Here is a 19,498-nt window from a genome sequence, read left to right as displayed (position 1 = left end):
CATCATGTCCCATCTAGCATGAAAGAGGGTTTTAAGGGTGTGTTCCTCTTAGGTCACATGTCCTTAGGATTCATTCATATTTATTTAATTGAATAATATCATTTATCTTTCATATTGTCTCATCATACATTCATTTTAGATACATTTTGCATAATGCATTATATATATCCATTATTGCATTTCATCATCATCTAGAAATTAACTCATCCATCATATACATATACATACAAATAATTTAAAACACATATATCATCATGCATAAATCCACACACACACGCATATCATCTACATGCATCACAAAACATGTTAGCAACATCATGCATATATCCACACATATAAGCATATCATCCACCTGCATCACAAAACATGTTATCACCATCGTTCATATCATATATCCATCTCATAAGCATAACTACATACATCATAATAGAGCCATCATAAAACATACATCCTACATCAGCACATATCAATCTCATATAAATCATATCACATACAATACAACATCACACATTATAGTCACACCATAAACATCCATCCTGCATACACAAATATCAACCACATCATAAGCATGACATATCATAATAGATCATAACATCATTATGCATAATCATCATCAACATCATAATAAAAATTCATCATAGAGTCCATCAATAAATGTCCATATATATAATGTATATATCATCACCAAAACCATGCTCATGTAAATGTTTCAAAAACAATGTTTAAAATCACGGTACATAGGAATATCCCCATAGGGTCAAAAATGGTTGTCCATGAGCACCACTATTTGGTTCTCTCACCATCTGATGGTGTAGGGCCTCCCCCTCTTGAGCTCAGTTTTAGTGTTGGCAATGGTACCCTCATAGTCATAGATCCCCCTGATACCTTTAACCTGGTTTGCCTTTAATGTGTCCTCATAGCACATGATGAAGCCCACTAACCTACTGATAGTGCATCCTCATATAGACTCTTGTAGTACTGAGTCTCTCACGTAGCCCTCTCCATTTTTCTTTGTGCATCCATCGCATATGTCACATTTGTCTTAAACCCTATGGTCCCTCTCTCCCCTCAAGTGTGTGATGTATTCCTATGCTTGGGCTAGTCGAGTTTGTAGACTATCTCTCCCCTCTCATAGTCCATCCATCTCCTCCACCATAGCTCCCCCTCCCAGGTCCTGTAGGGTTAATAGTCATCTCTCTCTTGGATATCTATGTCTAGTACAACCTGTAGACTGTCCTGGACTCTACCTATAGAGTGTCTACTTCAGCTCTCTCTCTCTCTCTCTCTCTCCCCCTTTTCCTGTAGGCTTGCTGACCGAGCCCTCTCTATGCTAGCTCCATCTGTAAGCTAGTGGTATGTGCCATCCCCTCATTTTGAGACCTAGATAGCTAGTCTATCAACCCTTGTAGTCGATCCTAGGTTTCCTATGTCATAATTGGAGGTCCCCTCGGTCTATCTCTATGCCCCACCCTCTATCCCCCTTCACACTCCTCCCTCTGCCCTTATACCTATGTCGAAGCCTACACTTGCACTTGTACCTATCCCTCTACCTAACCTTGTCCCCAACCTTGCTTTGGGGCATCCACATGCACCTGCACTAGTCCCTGTACCTATATCGGGGCCTGCCTCGACCCTCCTCCTTGCCTTCTCCATTGTCTAATCTATGTTAGTGTTCGTGGTGGTCTTTTTAGTCATGCTTTGCCTGTTGCTAAGGCCTCAACCATCGATGCGTCTCCTCCTTCATCTCCTTCACCATCTCCTCCATCACCACCATCATCCCCATCTCCTCCAATAACCCAATCCACCCCAACCCCTCCCTCATTTGCCTCCAACACCCTCGGGATCATCAATCATGTATCCCTGTGGTACTCCCACCATGTTGCATATGTTGTTGTCATCCCTGCATCCATAATGTTTGTTCATGGATCCCACATTATCAATTTCATACCCAAAAATCTCAACCAAGCCCACATAATATCAATAGCATCTCCCTAGGCATTTGTCTCCTATGTCACTTGAGGATGTGTCAACTCCCCCCTACATTCTCTTATTGGATGCCAAATTGCCTCATCACCCTGTGTGGTAAGTATTGGTCGATGACATGTATTGTCTGACCTATCAACCAACATTTGGTTTGCACGAATGAAACAAAGTAGTCATCCTGTGCCCATGCCTCCACCATCCTATAGGGTATCCAAGCATAATCCTACATCTCATCCATGTAGCACCTCCAATAATCAAGTTCCCTCATCTGCACATAATGATATAATCCCCCATACCTACATACATTGGGTTGTTCTAGCTCCCTATCCCTCACTCCCAATGGGCGACATACAAATATATGCTCGAAGGCCCATATATGGAGGAGTGTCACCCCCATCCCTAAACTCTTGTTCCTGTAAGACACGCATATGAATATCGTGGTACAATTGTCCTAGCATTACATAACCCAAGGCATAGATAACTATCTCATAACATCATGTATAGAAATTTGGTCCAACTGATAAAAAATCCATGGCTATTGATATTAGGCATCATACGCTTGTTGATCAATTTGAGTACATACAAGACTACCCTTATAATCCACTGATGCCTCTCCATTGCTAGCTTAAGTCACATCAGCATCTGATCCATAAGAAAATCATCCATCTCAAACACTAGCCGCATGTAGTGCTTGTTGTGGTCTAAGTAGTACTTATGGATGACCCCCTTGAATCTAAATGCACAAGATCTGCCACACATCCTCCAAATTGATTAACACCTCCCCCATCGATAGGTGGAAGTTGCATGTATCATTATGTCACCACTCTAGCAATATTTTCATTGTCACGTTGTGCAATTGCACACACAACCATCTATGTACCCAACCCATCTCAATCACATGCAGTGTCATCCGGTCTACTCTCCCCAATCGGTCTCACAACTGCATGGTCGAAGGCCAATGTTCTCTCAAGTCCACCAATCCTAGTGACCCCTGCATTTATAATTTAATGCTATGAGTTTTTTCTGAACCTAATATATCATTCTCCCCGCAATAGTTGGAGCATCTCCTCCTACCTTTTCCTACCTTTTCCCCATTTTTGTCCTAGCCTAGTCTTCCATTTTAGCGGAGATGCCATTTCCTAGGCACCTACGTCGAATAATGTAGATGTCGAAACCGCAACAGAGACATCATTCAGCAGGTACCTATGCCGAACAACACGTGTCATTTTCTAATATTTTTTCTCTCTTTTTCTGTAATCCCTCAGATGCAGACTTTGATCCCTCGATTGATGTCTATGCATGCGGTACCCCACATGCACTTACATTGCAGCGTCTGTGCATGCACCGTTGCCCAGCTGCAAATGTCGAACTGGCGATCAATATCTTGTGTGTCGATTTCTTCTCCCCCTATTATAGAAATAAATGCACCTATCTAAACAATTAATGAGAGGCTTAGGGTACGTATCGGCTCCCTATACTCCGGTGGTCACTAGAATCTCCTCACCCACTCCTTGCATTGTGCATGTCATGGAATGTTCACCATCTTGATCATTCCTTCACTCTGGGCTCCTTTTGATTGCAATAACCGAGAGTACACAAATGACCTCCCATGGCCTCCCCATAGCCTATATGTAGCCTTTTCTTCCACCTTCAAACCTTCATCATTTGCATAGATCTTCTCCTTTTCCCTCGGTTTCTTTTCCATTAATTCCTCCCTCTCTTCCTTAGTATCCTTTACATAATCTTTTCTATTCTTATCAATAATTTGCCTTAAATTTTTTAAATTTTTGGGTACAAATTCTCGAGGTGGCATCATCCTTACATATTTCTCTTTTTTCCCTCACTAGGGCATCTTTTTCTTTGACACGATGGTGTTTCACAACACTGTATCAAAGAGGAACAAAATGTAGACACCCCAAATTAATTAAATTTTATTTAATTAATTATCTTTTGTAACATGGTCAATTTTACTAATTATGTTAGCCCCTTCATCATTTCAAAATAATTTATTAAATTATATTAAATTAATCATGCCCCCATTTAATATAATTAATTTATCAATTAATTATATTCCCCTTTCCTCCCAAAGGTTTGATTTCTTTTAATAAATCAAATCTCACTTTAGCCCATAAGCCAAATATTCCTCTAATCCAAATTAGTCAATTAATTCTTGATTAACTAACTAATACCCTTGATTCTTACAAACCCTCCCACTAAACTTATTAATTAGTGATTTAGGCTAACAAATCCTCATTACCATTTCTTCAAATTTTAAATTTCTCACACCTACCTAAGTCCACATGTGACACCCCACTTAAACGAACTTTGCATGCACAAGTCATTTTCAAGGGCCTTCACATCACTCTTTGACCATGGGTTCTCACACATGTGTGAGGATGCTCTTTTCTATAGAGCCACCCTACACTTTCCCCTTTCATCCATTTGTCATATCCCCCATCCTACACCTCTTCTACTTTGTTACTTTTGCTTGAACTTTTCATTCTCATGTTCTTCCCAAGTGTTTGATGGAAAGATTGGTGGTAGAAACATGATACAAATTTAAAGAATTACATTCCTAACCCAATCTGTTGTGTTCTTAATCTATTCTTTGTAGTTCTTTCAAATACTACTTTACAATAGGTTCTTGATTCTTCCTCTTTATTGGGCTTTTATAGTAATATAGAATTTGGTATGTTAGACTAGAGCCTAAGATTGTTTTCTTTTTCTGGTGCTTATATTTTACTAGGGTTAGCATATATTGCATCTTGATCATTCTCATATTAAATATATCCAACTTATTATTAAATTGAGTAGTTCAAGCAATTCTTGAGGTCTTGTCCTTTCACCTAGTTTGTATGACATTAAATTAATAGCTTGCTTGCTCCCTTTTATCTAAAATTTTTCTTCTAGAGAGTTGTTATTTTTGGGGATATGATCCTCGAGTCTACTTATATTATTAGACTATAATTATTTATTTATTATTCTTTTTAATCTTTGGAAGTCTAAAAATCATATTATATTTTTTATGGGTATATTAGTTGTAGTTTTCTATTATAAACAAGGTTAATACAAATTTCTCTATTTATTTTTTAATTCAAGCTCCCACAAAGAAGGTGGTGCTAGAATTTCAACACCCACAAGATTTTCTCAACCATTAGAGGAGTGCCTTATGTACAATGAGCCAGGTGCCACCAAATATTATTGGTTACACCATGCCTCCTTGTAGATATAGCTGAAATTGTTCTTGTACATGAGCCATTTCTTGTCATTGTCTAAATCCACAAATTGGAAATCCACTTGTAGTAATCAATTTGCCACCTAACAAGGATGTTTTGATCCCCCTACATATCATTAAAAGATGGATGAATGACTTTAGATATATTAAACAAACACATAAAAATAAACAATAAAAATAAAGAAAAAAAATTCTAAGTAACTCTAAAATTAAATAAATTTTTAAATATAAAGTAAACAATAGAAATAAAATAAAATAAATTTTAAAGAATATAATAAGATATCAAATAATTAAAATATCTATACTAATTATTTTATATTAATATAAATTTTAATAAACACATAAATTTTGGAATCATAAATATCAAGTGATTATATTTTATTATGTTTAATAACAATATCTAAAATCAAATTGGAGGTGATAAACACGAGTACGCTATAAATGCAGGACTTCAAACCCTCCGTTCCCTCATATCACCAGATTTCGAAAAACCATAACCCTCAACATTATCAGTGCCAGGTTGGCAAACCAGGCCAACCGGTATTCGCAATTTTATAATTTTTTTAATTTTGAATCAATGCCACATCGTTTGATAAAGCTGAAAGCCCATCGGTATTCAGAAATTTAAATTCCATCAGCAACCAAACCAAGTGCCATAATAGACAAATAACAATAATTCACGTTACAATTCCTTAAATTGTATTACTATATTGTCTTTGACAATTCCTTTTCTCCTCAGCATCATTAAATAATAATAATAATAATGTTGACTCTTTAGTCTTCAGTGAATGTCGGTGGGCTCACAGCCTCTGGTCTGAAAATGACACGCGACTTTAAATTACATAAACGTAAAATTTTCAGAACGAGACAATTCCTCACTAGAGCCAACAATCGATGTCCTGGTATGGTTTCTTTGCAAGCTCTGCTTATGGCTTCCCATTTCCAGTGCACCATCTTACTTATTCTTTGCACCATTTTTTTGGATGGCCTCCTTGAACAAGCTGAGGCTGCAACGACACCCAAGGATGAAAGTATACAGCAATTTTATAGTCTCCTTGTAATTCACTGCACTTATCTGGGATTCTGGAGTCAAATTCTGTATTTCTAACTTCCGGTTTTTTATTTTTTTGGTGGGTGTAATTAACAGTTGAGACACTCATCACAATTGGAAAGACGCTGGGTAAAGGAGACTGGAACTTCACTGTGGATCCCTGTGCAGGAAACATTCCAAACGAATTGGGTTGTAACTGTTCTTACCAAACTGAGACCGTTTGTCATGTTATCAACATGTATGTTTTTTGTTGTTATTAAGCTATTTTATGAACAGGGAATGGAATTTTGTTTTGAAGTAACAGAATGGATTCTTAGGGTTCGACTCTTTGATTGCAGAACACTTGTGAGCCTCAATCTCACCGGAACGCTTCCCCCACAGCTAGCAAATCTGTCATATCTTCAGAGCCTGTGAGTAATCCTAATTATACTACTGACATATCAATTATAATAGAAAGGTACAAAGGTAAGGGTGTTTTTTAGGTCATCGTGAAGCCACGGCCCAAATTGGTAAATGGCATACCCTTATGCACGCACTCAATAAAGGGATTGCTTTCAATTATCTTTTAAATTGTTTAAATGAGGTGAACAACCCCACCTCCTCCATGTTTGACTCTGTAACCTCGACTTTAGAGTTCAATCCAACCCCATTTCTGAATTGATCTCAAATTCTCTTATTGTATATTTGCTAAAACTGTTAATACAAATAGTTTTTTGGGATTAACTGCCTAGAGTATTTGATATGGGAGTCATTTTGGTTTTGATCCATTTCTCATGGGAACAGTGAGTCAGTAGTAGCAATCATTTTAAAGAAGTGATTGAAGCTACTTGAAGGTTCATTTTGCTAAAACATCTCGAGTTTGTTTGATGGTGAATGCATGTGTACTACATAATGAAATTCACATGTTTAAATCAGGAGGGGTAGGGTTCTGCAGCTCAAAATAATCTAAGTTAAATAGATAAATAATCCCCTTGTGGGATGCTCGCATAACAAGGGTCTCATACACCAAATTCATGTCCCACTTGGTGACAAAAATGGCCTTAGGATACTACCTCACCTTTACATATGTCGATCCTATCTCTTCACCACACTGAGCATCCGCATAATAGAACAGCTCAAGTTTGTTTGATGGTGAAGGCATGTGTACTTCATAATGCAATTCACATGTTTAAATCAGGAGGGGTAGGGTTGTGCACCTCAAAATACTTTCAGTTAAATAGATAAACAATCCCCCTGAGGAATGCTCGCATAATGAGGGTCTCATACACCAAATTCATGTCTCACATGGTTACAACGATGGCCTAAGGATACTACCTTACCTTTACTTATATTTGGTCCCACCTCTTCAACACTCTGAGCATCAGCATATGCAATGATTGCCAAGTGAACCGATCAAGCTTATGAGAGATGGTTTGTTGAAGTGGGGTGATTTTGGTATCAAATAATCTGTGCATTTAATGGCCCAAAGGACATCCAAAAAAATTGAACTGTGAGAGTTCCATATGCACAAAATATTTATAATTTCTCTGAAACTGTATGTGAATTTTGCTACATCATGTCTTTTAGCATAGATTATTTCACTCCAGTATTATGGTTTGCACTTTAGATTATTCCTATGTAAGTATTGACAGTGGTGTTTGTGACAGTATTCTCACAGACAACTATCTAACCGGTCCAATTCCTTCACAACTGGGCTCCTTGAAGTCCTTGAAATTTCTGTAAGTACAGAGTTGTAACAGTTTATTTGCTATACTCTTGACAATGTTGACATTACACTCGTTCTAATTTCTCTTCACATATATAGGATTGTATTGCACAACGAAAGGCTTTTGAATGTTAAATTATTTGGGAAAAAATTTAGAGTCATGGCCACCTTAGGAGAAAATTTCATTAGACCTTGGATGTCTGTTTGTTTAACTTGTAGTTGAAATTTCGGACTACAGGGATCTTTCAAGAAATCTTTTGTCTGGTCCTGTTCCAAAGGAGCTTGGAAAACTTGCAGATTTGGAGAAACTGTAACCCCCTCTCTCTCTCTCTCTCTAAAATTCACACACATATATACACACTCGCTTTGTTGCATTTGAAAACGTACATCTGGTACGCAGATCAGTATATGCTGTTTGCATCTCCAATTATAGTATGAAAGAATTTTTGAATGATCAAATTTCCTGTTGTTTTCTAGGGTGCTTCATTCCAACAATCTTTCTGGTAAACTTCCTCTAGAGATCGGTGACTTGACAATGCTACAGACAATGTATGTGTCTATCATCTTTTCACATGTATTCATCAACTCCTATCAATGATGTATACCTGTTATTTAATGCAGCACCAACATTGATGACTTATATATTTATCTCTAATCTGGAATCAGTGGCTCTAGGATAATGAAGTGAAATAGTTTTGGTTAACACAATTATTGCTGTCCTTTTATTTACAGGCATATATCTTCTAACCGATTTACTGGTCCGATACCTGAAACTTATGCCAATTTACAGAATCTGATAGAGTTGTAAGTGGCTATCAACATCTGTAAAAAATCTTTAAGTTAAAATATCATTAAAAACAAATGGTTTCCACTGTCTAAAGAATCATTCTTTTCATCTTGGTTACAGTTGGGCATCTAGCAATGATTTGAATGGCACAATGCCAAGTAACATTGGGAATATGGTCAACCTAGAAAAATTGTGAGAACTTAATCTATGAATTTCAAGCTGGTTTGGATGTTTTTTCTATCCTTCATCCAAGGATGATGATATCAAATGAATCAACAAAGACATAAAAATGTAACTTTTCTCATTTCTGTAGAATCTATCATAGTAGGTGATAAATGGGTATGTGAAATGTTTCTATTACAGGATACTTCAAGGAACTTCTTTGCAGGGACCAATTCCTTCAAATATATCACGGTTAACTAAACTAGAAGATTTGTAAGTATTGTCATGCTCTCATATCTTCTTTCTGTAAAACAAAACAGTTGTCAAAACTCCTAGTTTTACTGTGTTCCAAAAATTGAAAGGAAGATAAATGGTAATAAACATCAAGTTTTCAGGGTCCATTTGATTAAGTTGAAGAACTTCAGGAATAGATTGTGTTTTCAATTTTTGCTTCAATGTTTTCAGATCACACTTTGTGATCCATCATCATAAGATAAAAGGTAGCAGTCGCTAGTAAAACCACATTTGCTTTGTAATCCTCTCCTTTGCATTTGCACCTTTAAATTCTCTTACTATCTCATATGTGCCTCGGTATCACATATATGTTGATTGGCAATTAAGCATTCAGTCATATTACGATTCAATGTTAACAGGAGGATAAGTGATATAACACAAGGTGGGAACTCCTTGGAGTTCATACTGCAATTAAAAAATCTGAGGACATTGTAAGTAGAAGAACATCCTTGATGACTTTTCTTTTCTGGAGTATGCATGCTATTTTTAAATTTTTATTTGCTTGACTGTTACTGTTCCGAGTGACTTATTATAGCTAGGCATGTTGCAGAGTTCTGAGGAACAACAATATCACCGGAAACATTCCTGATGACATAAGCATATTATCCAAGCTGAAAACTTTGTAAGAATCTCAAAAATGTTTTGCTTAACTAGTATTACTGTATTTAGACCATAGGAGAAACACCAATTCTTATTTATTAGATGTGATATGATAAAGAATTTTTGTACATCGCATTCAAAATATTTAATTGGATTACTAGAAACTATCTCTTTTAAAATAAAATAAAATCTATCAATGTAATATATATTGAAAATGTTTTAGAAACAATTTAGCTCAGTTATTTCCAAATCCTTAGATTTTACTGTTTTCATCTTTTAAAGGAACTCTACATCTAAGCTAATAAATGTGGTAAATATTACTAGGGCTAAATAAGGTAGCCACTTTGGGACAAAAATTCACTGGAGTCATGAGAACTGGATTCCTTAAATACAATATAGATATGCCCCCTTACAATTGAGGGAAAACTGATTTCTAGTAATATCTTGGGGAATGTAATGTCCCCATTTTCATGAGAATCAGTTCGTAGAGGGTTTAGCCTATTCCTGGCTCTCGTAGGCTAATACGGTTTGTTTAGAGGGTCGCTTGGGCAGTTGCTTGTGGCTTCACATTTTATTTTTATATGAATTTTGGTGAGATAATGTATTCTCATGTATGATGTCAGGTATGAAGTCAATTGCATTTTATATTTTAATGATATTTTAATATTATCTAAAGTGTAATTAAATATTATTTTATAAAAGAGAGTCTTCTAGAAGGAGGCTGACCCATGTGAGGAAAAGAATAAATAGAGGGTGAGGCTCATTATTTTGGCATCGAATATTTGATATTTTCTTCTTGTGCTAATGAGCTTGTGGAGCCAAGGGTTTCCGCAGATCATTTCAGTCATTGAGAACGATAACTCTCTTTGATTGGCATAACTGAGGTGGTGAAAGATCCTCTGAAGGGTTGCAATTGAGAGTGAGGGATACTTCAGTCCTTCATATCTGAGCTTATTGTGTTATGCATCAGCATTCATGGAGATCGAATTGGGAGAACGCTTCAGCTACATGGTCTATTGATATCCATGATTCACTTACACTTCAAGGGAAGATAGGCGATGTTTGGAGGTGATTTTTGGTGGTGATTTTGAGGAGTTGGAGGTGAATTTCAGTCCTAATCGTGGTCTGCCATGGAGGTCGATCAGACCTACTGAGACACACCTTTTGTTCATTACTTCAGATTAAGGAGGCAGAATTTTGTGGGCAGTTGTTCAATGAACTTGTCTTGCCTTGGCAATCATTTTCATCATTACTTTTTAGGGAAAAAGTGCTGCATTAATTTATTATTACATCTGCAACTCTAGGGTATAAGGCAGCAGAAATTGGAAGTCAGCCATTAGAGTTTATCAATAATATCTAATACTTGCATCAATAATGGATATTGTTTATTTATGAAGTCTGAAAATAGGATCAGAAAATTAGTTGCAGCAAATTCATTATCTCTGAAACATGTATGGCAACTATTTGACAAAATGTCAACTTCAAAAATTGATACATATTTGAGTTGTTCCATTAATGGCCAGCTTATTATATGATTCTTTTAAGCTTTCAATCAGTTAATGATAAGTTTCAGATTGTATGTGAATTGTTTGACGATATTCCTTGAATCATAAAATCTTCATTTTGTATATATATTAGGAAGGGATATTACAAGGAAGTCTATGAAGAATTGCTACTACAGGTACTCATGCTTCACATTTAAACAACTTGCCTGGTGAGACAAGAGATGCATAAAAGATTACCATGGAAGTTCAGATTCAAAGATGGACAAAAAACTACCATGGAAGTTCAGAATTGAGATGCACAATAAGCTGCTAGAATTTTAGAATCTGCTCAGTCTAACCCAACTGCCTGTCTTGATAGTTACATTCATGGCTTCAGAGTGATCCAACTATAGTGTATTATATCTGCTGTCCAAGTTTATCCAGTGTCTCCATAATCTCCTATATTTGGCCTGAATTCTCATCCAGCTGCTTTTAAGTTCCTTCTGAAAAATGAAGATCCTCAAGCCAGATTTTTAACGAACTGAGAGATTAGCACTTCTCTGTGACCAAATATGCTCTTGATAGCACCTGATAATCAGATCCCACCGTCTAAATACTTTCCCATCTGAATGAACTTTATTTTCCTAGGTAATCTTCTCAGAGTCAATGGTAAATGGCATTCGAGCTGAATGGATGAGCTGAAGTGGTTCCTGTCGTGCCTTGCACACACTCCCCTGTCGTCGATAGGGACCCCCTTTGCTTGTTTGCCTTGTCATGGCCCTGAGTAGGACTTTGTTAGGTTGCTAGAGTAGGATGTAGGAGGGAGAGGAAGTAGGGTCCCAAGGTACAACAAGACTTGAGAAACGATGTTCAGGCTATGATTTCAATGTTTGCAAAGTCCAGGACAAGAGAAGTGACGAAGGCTTGTGGAGAAACCAGAGGTCCATCAAAGTAAGTTTGGACCATTTCAAGGCAAAAAAGTGCAAATTTGAAACTTCTCCACAAGTCTAGATACTCCCTAGACCTCGAGCAAAGTTTTACAAGAATCCAAATATTCAAAGAGAAATAGCTCAGACCTCAAGTGCATAAGCCAAGGCAGATGTCATTTCAAAATGAGAGGCTTTTTGATTTTCCCTTGAGAATATTGAACTCACCAGATCGAATGAATCTAATTTTGTAGGGTGAACTTGAACACGTAAGTAAAGCGAAAGTCTCCATTCACCGAAAATTCCCAAACACCAATAAAGGAGGGGTCGGTTTTGTTTTAGAAATTCGAAAGGCTTAGGCATAAAGAACTATTTTTATAAAGTCTTGATAAAATCCACGAAGTTTTTGCTGAATGGGGTCCAAATAACAATATTAACCTCGGCGTGCCTTCACAAGTTTTCTTGTTGTGGCAAAATTTCTTCACATTTCAAATCTCATCCAAATCACCGAACTTTATCTGAAAGGTGGCAATATTAAAGGGATGAGATAAATTTAAAATCGAGGCACTTAATAGTGAAATGCTTTCTTCACCTTCGAAATCGCCAAATAAAGCACCGAAAATTTCCAAGCTCCCATGTTTTGAAAGCGCTTTCTTTTTCAAAATTTGCCTCTATTAGCCAAAAATATGCCAAAGAAAAGAGAAGGCCAATTTAAGTCACATCGCCCTTTTCAAAATCACCTATAAAACCATTGAATTTTCCCCGAAAATGATTCATGTCAATGGCGAAAATAAACAAAGTTTGTAAGTTTGTTTAAAGACTTGAAATCTTTTGCCATAGCCTCAAATCGCCAAAAAGGCACCGATAAAGGGAGGCAATGTTAAAAATTAAGGCAACTGTAAAGTCCAAACGTTTAAAGAGGAAAGTAAAATTTCTCCCTCTTCTCCTTCATTTCGCCTTTCAAAAGCTTAAGTTGTGCCGATAGGAGGATGAGATCAAGCAAACCAAGTCAAAAGGTGATATGAACCTTAGGCAAGTCTCAATCCACCTTCATTTTGCCGAGTAGGCACCACAAAAGGGGAAAACGTTGTGTTGAAGGATCAAGCTCGAGTTTTTTTCTTTTTCTTATGCCCCTCATCCACCAAAAACTTCTAAACCGTAGTTCGTGAGCAAATATATGTCAAAAGGAAGCTTTTTTTTAATTTGCTAAAGGATACACTGGGGAGGAAAATTCGCAGAACGCGTCTTTCTGTGTGAGATCCATCCTCCATTTTCTATGTTAAGATTGAGTGAGGTCAGGGTTCGTTTAAAGCAGGCCAAGGCGAGTAAAGTTCGTGGTATTTGCAAAGCCATAGAGGCACTGGCCAAGATAAAGCGTGTTCCAATCATCAAGCCATTCTAGCCAAAACATCTGCAGTAAACAAATCATTTCAATCATTCCTAGGTATGTGTCTATTATCAAATTTTTTGCAAATGAGAAGTTTAATATTTTGGAATGATAGTAAAATGCTGCATCTAAGATACTAGGGTTAACTAGATTGGCACCAAGAGCTGCATATTTTAAAAATTTGAAAATCTAAATCCTAGGTTGCCCAAACACTACCAAGCTAAAACAAAAACCTTGCAAACACCCAGCTGGCAATAATTTCGGGATTCATAGCCCAAATGGAAAATTTAAAACCTTGCTCAAATAGACCTGCAAATACCGAGTTTCTACCCATATCTTGGCAAAACAAGGCCAAAATCGCAAAATAAACCAAGCCAACAAAGTTTAAATTTAAAACCGCGCCAAAACCAAGATTCCTAGCCATGCAACAAATCTAGAAAAGTAGAACAATAGATGACAACAATTTTTCAAAACTCACCATTACGCTGTTATGTTGTTTCTTTGCTGATGATTTTGATACTAACGTTGTTGATGGGCACCGCTAACCCCATTTTCACGTTTAAGACCGCCTTGTAATTTGCATCCTAGTGTGTAGGGTAGATGCCTCCCAAAGTGGCTGAGTCCTCTAAGGCACCTGAAGCACCAAGAACCTCCCAAACGTTTTGTTGGATCTCAAATCAACATATTGGATAGGTTCTAAGGAAATGCCAACTCCTATGATCAAACCCTCCAATTTGACATGGCCAACTTATAGAGTGAACCTATTTGGTTACTAACTCCCTCACTTTAGGCTCTGCAAGACCTAGGCGGGTATACTATTCACTAGTGTCTTTCAATAACTAATGCTTTTTATAGCAGATTGAGTATCTTGATCCAAATTCTTCCCTACCTCAGAATGGCATAGGTTCCTAGGATAGGTGGCTTTTAGATAACTCCAAGGTTGTTGTTGTGAAAGCTATTTGATCTTTGTACTTAAAATTTATATGTTTACACTACTGCTAACTGATTTTATATGTCCTACTCAACTAGTCCTATTGCTTTAATGTAAAGGTAATTGATATGGTAAAAAGTTATGATTTGTGAATGACCAGTGTCTTTCCTGTTATTTGGGCTACAGAGTCTTATATTTCTCTAGGACTTAATGTATGATTTGTGAGACAGTTTTTAAACTTACCCCCTTTGGTAAATCTGTCAGTTACTGTTTCTTATGAGATCTGCTAAATGTTTATATCATAAACCACCTGAATGAATTTAACCCTAACCTTAAGGGACCATTCGAGGAAGAACTACAATGAACAATTACAATCCACGAGTAGATCTTTTTAATCCAAATTTATAACATAGGAACATAGACTTCATTGTAAGAATACGAATAACCTTATCTCCTTTAGATAATATCACAAACAATTGCCTACAGAAAATGAGATAATCCACAACACATATGCGAAGGAAAACAACTAATTGAATTGATGGTTTAAAAATAATACAGTATTATCCAGAGTTTATATTATATTTCTCTTCTATTTCCTCTTCTTTCTCCCCTAATTTACATTTTTTAACCACTTATATATGTGGTTGAATGGGCATCATACCCCTTTTGGGGTGAAAAGTCACCATTTTACATTAAAATTAACAAAACCCTTTGAAATTAATATGCAAACTAATTAGTCAATAACCTTGCTTTAAGCTATCTTTCGGGTTTTCATTTGGTCGGCAGCCTTAAACTTCAGATACGAATCTGATTTTTTTATTGGTGGTAGGAAACATCCACTTCTAAAATGGGTCTTCATCAGATTTGACATTTGCATACATTTTCATTGCAAGTCGACATCTTCTTTCATGCAGGTCGAAATAACAGGCTTTTCAGCCTTCTTACGGTCTTCTGTATGGTCTATAGTCAAAAACACATTGTACAGATCTAATATTTTTACTGGAGCTTGGAATTTTGATAATCTGAAATGGGTATTTCTTATATTTTCATTTTTCATTCATTTTAATTCTCTGTTCATATCATCTTTTCTACAGATCAAAAACACTAGTCTTTCATGGGGTCCATTGGAATTAATTTATTCATATCCTCCTTTACTCTAGTTGTTCAAATCATTAATCATCCATTATGTGTCATTTCCATGACGTGACCACCATTTTTAATAGTAGGGTGCTTGAAATTATTTGGAAATTTGAAGCCCCTACACGTCTAAGACCGAGAACCACTGCAAGTTGGAGAAAATGAAATATGAATATTAGGGATTATTGTGGGACTCCAAAGTCCAGAGCCAATCGAAAAATGTGGGGGATACGGACTTTGGACATATTGACATCCAGTAGTTTAGAGACAGAGTGTATGCCACAAACGCCCATTGGAGAGTAAAGAGGATGGTGGAGAGTGGAATTGCACAGGCCGTTGGATTCCCGCAAGCCATTCAAAACTATGAGCTCATTGTAGAAAGCTCCAAACACTACAAGCCTGATGATAGGGTGGTTTTTGTGAACGAGATAGTGATGGCAGATTTCACTCCTAAGGCCATTGGAGAGGCTTTTGACACCCTAGTGCATGAGGAGGCAATGGTAGTAACAATGAAGGAGGCTCAGACTATATATGATTAGAATCCCACTAAGTGCAAAAGCAAAATGAATGACAAATGGTTTAAAGAAAAGAGACCCCACAGCACTAGGATCCTTAAGAAGGTGTATAGGAGTGAATTCAATGAGGAATACGGGGACATGGTCACCCTACTCAGCCACGTCATGGGATTGCCCCACTCCAATCTGTTTGAGGAGTGGATGTTTTATTATGCAGAGGAGGTCTTTGTAGGAAAAATCAAGTTCAATTGGGCTCAAATCATTAGTGATAACATTCATACACAACTAACTCATCTTGCAGAGAAGAGGTACTTCACTATGTCCTCTTACATGGTGTATATGTTTGCACGACATCCCAGGTTGATGGGATTAATGTAATATCCCTTGCCAAATCTGATATAAAATTCTGATCCTTCTGGCCCAGATATTTCGTCAAACACTTGGCATATGACTGATTTAAAGTACTTCAGACTTGTCTTGTCATCATAAACTTTTGTTTTAACAATAAGGGTAACTTGCAAACCATAGAATAATGATCTAGGATGATAATGCAACTATAATTCTTAATATTTGATGCATTAATATAAATTAGTGTGCAGAAATATATAACTACAGCAGACTGAAATTATGACAAATAGTTGGTATGCAATCATGAAACAACATGTAGACTAAAACAACCTTATATCTCCCTTTATTGAAGGCGATAGACTCAATACAATATCTAGATAAGAGCTAAGACCATTGGCTAACAATGATAATTTTCAGAATGTCTGAGTACAAATGTTAAAATCATGGATTCACACATACATGACTGAAACTATTTGTAAATAGTGCCAAGAACAACCTGGAAATATCTCCTAGGTGTAGAAGTGAAGAAGCAAGCAATATCATAGACCAAAGAGCCTCCAATGTGCCAATTCGTACTACTTCTTGGTTCGCCCCTGCTGCTGCATATGGAAGGTCTGATCTTTGATAATGATCAGCAGTAAGTCCTTAACCTTTCTCCCAAAAGGATCACCTTCTCCTAATAAGGGTAGCGCCACCATATGATGATGAGAATTGATGCCAAAGGTGGTAATATGAGCAAATTGAAGGGACAACAACTGACTGGTTCGATTTTTATTTAGACTGATAGTGCTCTACTTCCTCCACAAATTGCCTACAATCGCCTCAAGATGAATCGCCCTTGGCTCCTTCCAATATCGCTGTCCTCAAACCTATCAACTGATGCATCACTGATGATAAATGAACAAAATTGTGGAAAAGAGGAGGTAAGGTGCGATCTGCTTCAGACTGATATATTAGCTGCAACTTCACTCAATTCTCCTCCAAAATGCATCAAATGGAATCGCCCTTACTTCTAGATAATATCGCTGACTTCAAGCCCATGAAAGGATGCATTCACTATGACATATGGGCAAAAACGTGGTAATCTGAAGGTCTGATGCAAAACATCTCAGATCTGATATGAAACTCAATTAGCTCAGTATGAAGGACTGAATGCCCCACACTCTCAAGGCAACCCTTCGGAGGATCTCTCACCCCCTCAGTTATGCAGATCAACGGGAGGTTTCGTTCCCTAAGACCAAATCTACGGACAACCCTTGGCTCCACAACCACAATACAAGAGAAGATAACAAACAATTGATGATCAACCATGAATTACCCTCCTCTATTTCTTCTTTTCATATCCCATCATAAGATTCCTTCTAGAAGATCCCCTGCTTGTTGGCACAGGCGTTCTTTGCTCTCCAAACTCGCCGGGGAGAAACCTACCGCGAGACCTGTCGACAACAAATTTTGCAACAATTTGAAGAAAGGAGTCGATGAGAGGAGGAACGTGACGAAAGCCGTTGACGAACCTTCAACCCCACAGAAAGAAGGAATTGATGCCCGTGACACTAAATAAGGATAGAAATCATGTGCTGAAGGAGGAAGAAGACGCGCACGAGGCAGCCACGAGGACGCTGAGGTTAGAACAACAAGTAGAATGTCGGCGATGACTGAAGAAACTTGTTGAAGAAAGCACAACTGGCAATGATGGCTTGGGTGTTGAGGGCCAAGTTTCGATACTAATAGACACCACCAGAAAGCGATTGGGGGACCTTTCCCTGACATTGGAAGAGATTGGTGATGGGAGTATGGTAGAGCCGTACACACCATACAGAGGTGTCGAGACCAGGAGGGAAGAGGAGACAGAGATCGAGAACAGAGAGGCCGGGGATACCAGTGCGACCGAAGGTGTCGGGAGGACACAAGGTCACGATAGTAGAAGCAATCTGTTCGGTTCAGGCTCATCACACCCTGGTAGTCAGAGCAACTTGGTGGGACCCAACAGACCAAATCTCGGTGGAGTACCTTTTGGAGGACCAGTGTCTGGAGGAGGAGTTCCTGGAGGGTCAAGTACGAGTTCCAGAGGGCAGACTGGGCCGCCGCCAAGGAACGTGATGGTGAATCGGCAAAAATTGCCTAAGTTCAATGGAGACGGGAAAGAAGACCCGATATGCCATTGCCGTACATGTGAAACAATCTGGTCGGCCAATGGCGTGGCCGATAGGACGGAATGGGTGGTGCAATTCCCCGCCACCCTACGAGGAGTAGCCATCGATTGGTACTCGGATGTTGATAAAACTAAGCTGACAACTTGGGATGAATTACACAAAGCCTTTGAAACAGAGTTTCGACTTCTTAGAGACGACAATGAAATCGTGGCAAAAATCCTGAGTACCAAGCAAAGGAAAAGTGAGACCATCCGAGCATATAGCCGATGCTTGAAGGAATTGTTGGGAAAAATGGACAACCAACCCGATGATGGATTGAAGAAAAGGTGGTTGTGGAGGGTTTGAAGTCGTCACTCAGAAGGAAAATGAAAAATGTACCCCCACATCCTACGAAGATGCCTATAATCGGGCAATGGACCTGTAAAGTGAAGGGAAGACATCCAGGAAGAAGAAAGACAGATCCTCTGGAGAGGACTCCTCCTCCGACGGAAGTAGTAGCGACGAGGGGTCGAGCAAGAAGGTGTAAGCCCTTCAAAAGGATATGCATCCCATGATGAAGGAATTCAAAAGTATGAAGGGAAGCACCAACAAAAACGAGGAAGTGTGGTGCGCGGAATGTAAGGAGGAAGGTCATACAAAAGGCTCCTGTCCTAAAAAGGCCTTTTGCGACATTTGCCAAGTGTTGGGACACTCCACCAAAGAATGTCCTTACAACATGAAGACACGGGGAAATCAGGTGCTTTTCACCCAAGAGCAGTCGTCACCCTCCGCTATAGTAGGCACATTGCAGCCTCAAGCCA

The 19,498-nt window shown here is 38.0% G+C and overlaps 1 protein-coding gene across 2 annotated transcripts in view; it reads left to right on the top strand.

The window, feature by feature from the left end:
• The first annotated feature begins 5,961 nt into the window (after positions 1-5,961).
• LOC131061412 (probable LRR receptor-like serine/threonine-protein kinase At1g56140) overlaps positions 5,962-19,498 on the top strand; it is a 71,622-nt gene continuing 58,085 nt past the window's right edge. The window contains exons 1-11 of one of the 2 annotated variants that reach the window (XM_057995060.2): positions 5,962-6,120; positions 6,366-6,507; positions 6,608-6,679; positions 7,916-7,987; positions 8,213-8,284; positions 8,452-8,523; positions 8,707-8,778; positions 8,882-8,953; positions 9,125-9,196; positions 9,577-9,648; positions 9,768-9,839. In XM_057995060.2, coding sequence (XP_057851043.2) covers positions 6,039-6,120; positions 6,366-6,507; positions 6,608-6,679; positions 7,916-7,987; positions 8,213-8,284; positions 8,452-8,523; positions 8,707-8,778; positions 8,882-8,953; positions 9,125-9,196; positions 9,577-9,648; positions 9,768-9,839 — 872 coding nt within the window. In that variant the 5' untranslated portion in view covers positions 5,962-6,038. Of the gene's footprint in view, positions 6,250-6,365; positions 6,508-6,607; positions 6,680-7,915; positions 7,988-8,212; positions 8,285-8,451; positions 8,524-8,706; positions 8,779-8,881; positions 8,954-9,124; positions 9,197-9,576; positions 9,649-9,767; positions 9,840-19,498 lie in introns of both variants that reach the window. The other variant, XM_057995059.2, reaches the window with a different exon arrangement.

Source organism: Cryptomeria japonica, chromosome 8 (assembly GCF_030272615.1).
Source record: "Cryptomeria japonica chromosome 8, Sugi_1.0, whole genome shotgun sequence".
Classification (NCBI taxonomy): domain Eukaryota; kingdom Viridiplantae; phylum Streptophyta; class Pinopsida; order Cupressales; family Cupressaceae; genus Cryptomeria; species Cryptomeria japonica.
The sequence above is the reverse complement of the archived record's forward strand: the minus strand, read 5'-3'. Positions and strand labels throughout refer to the sequence as shown.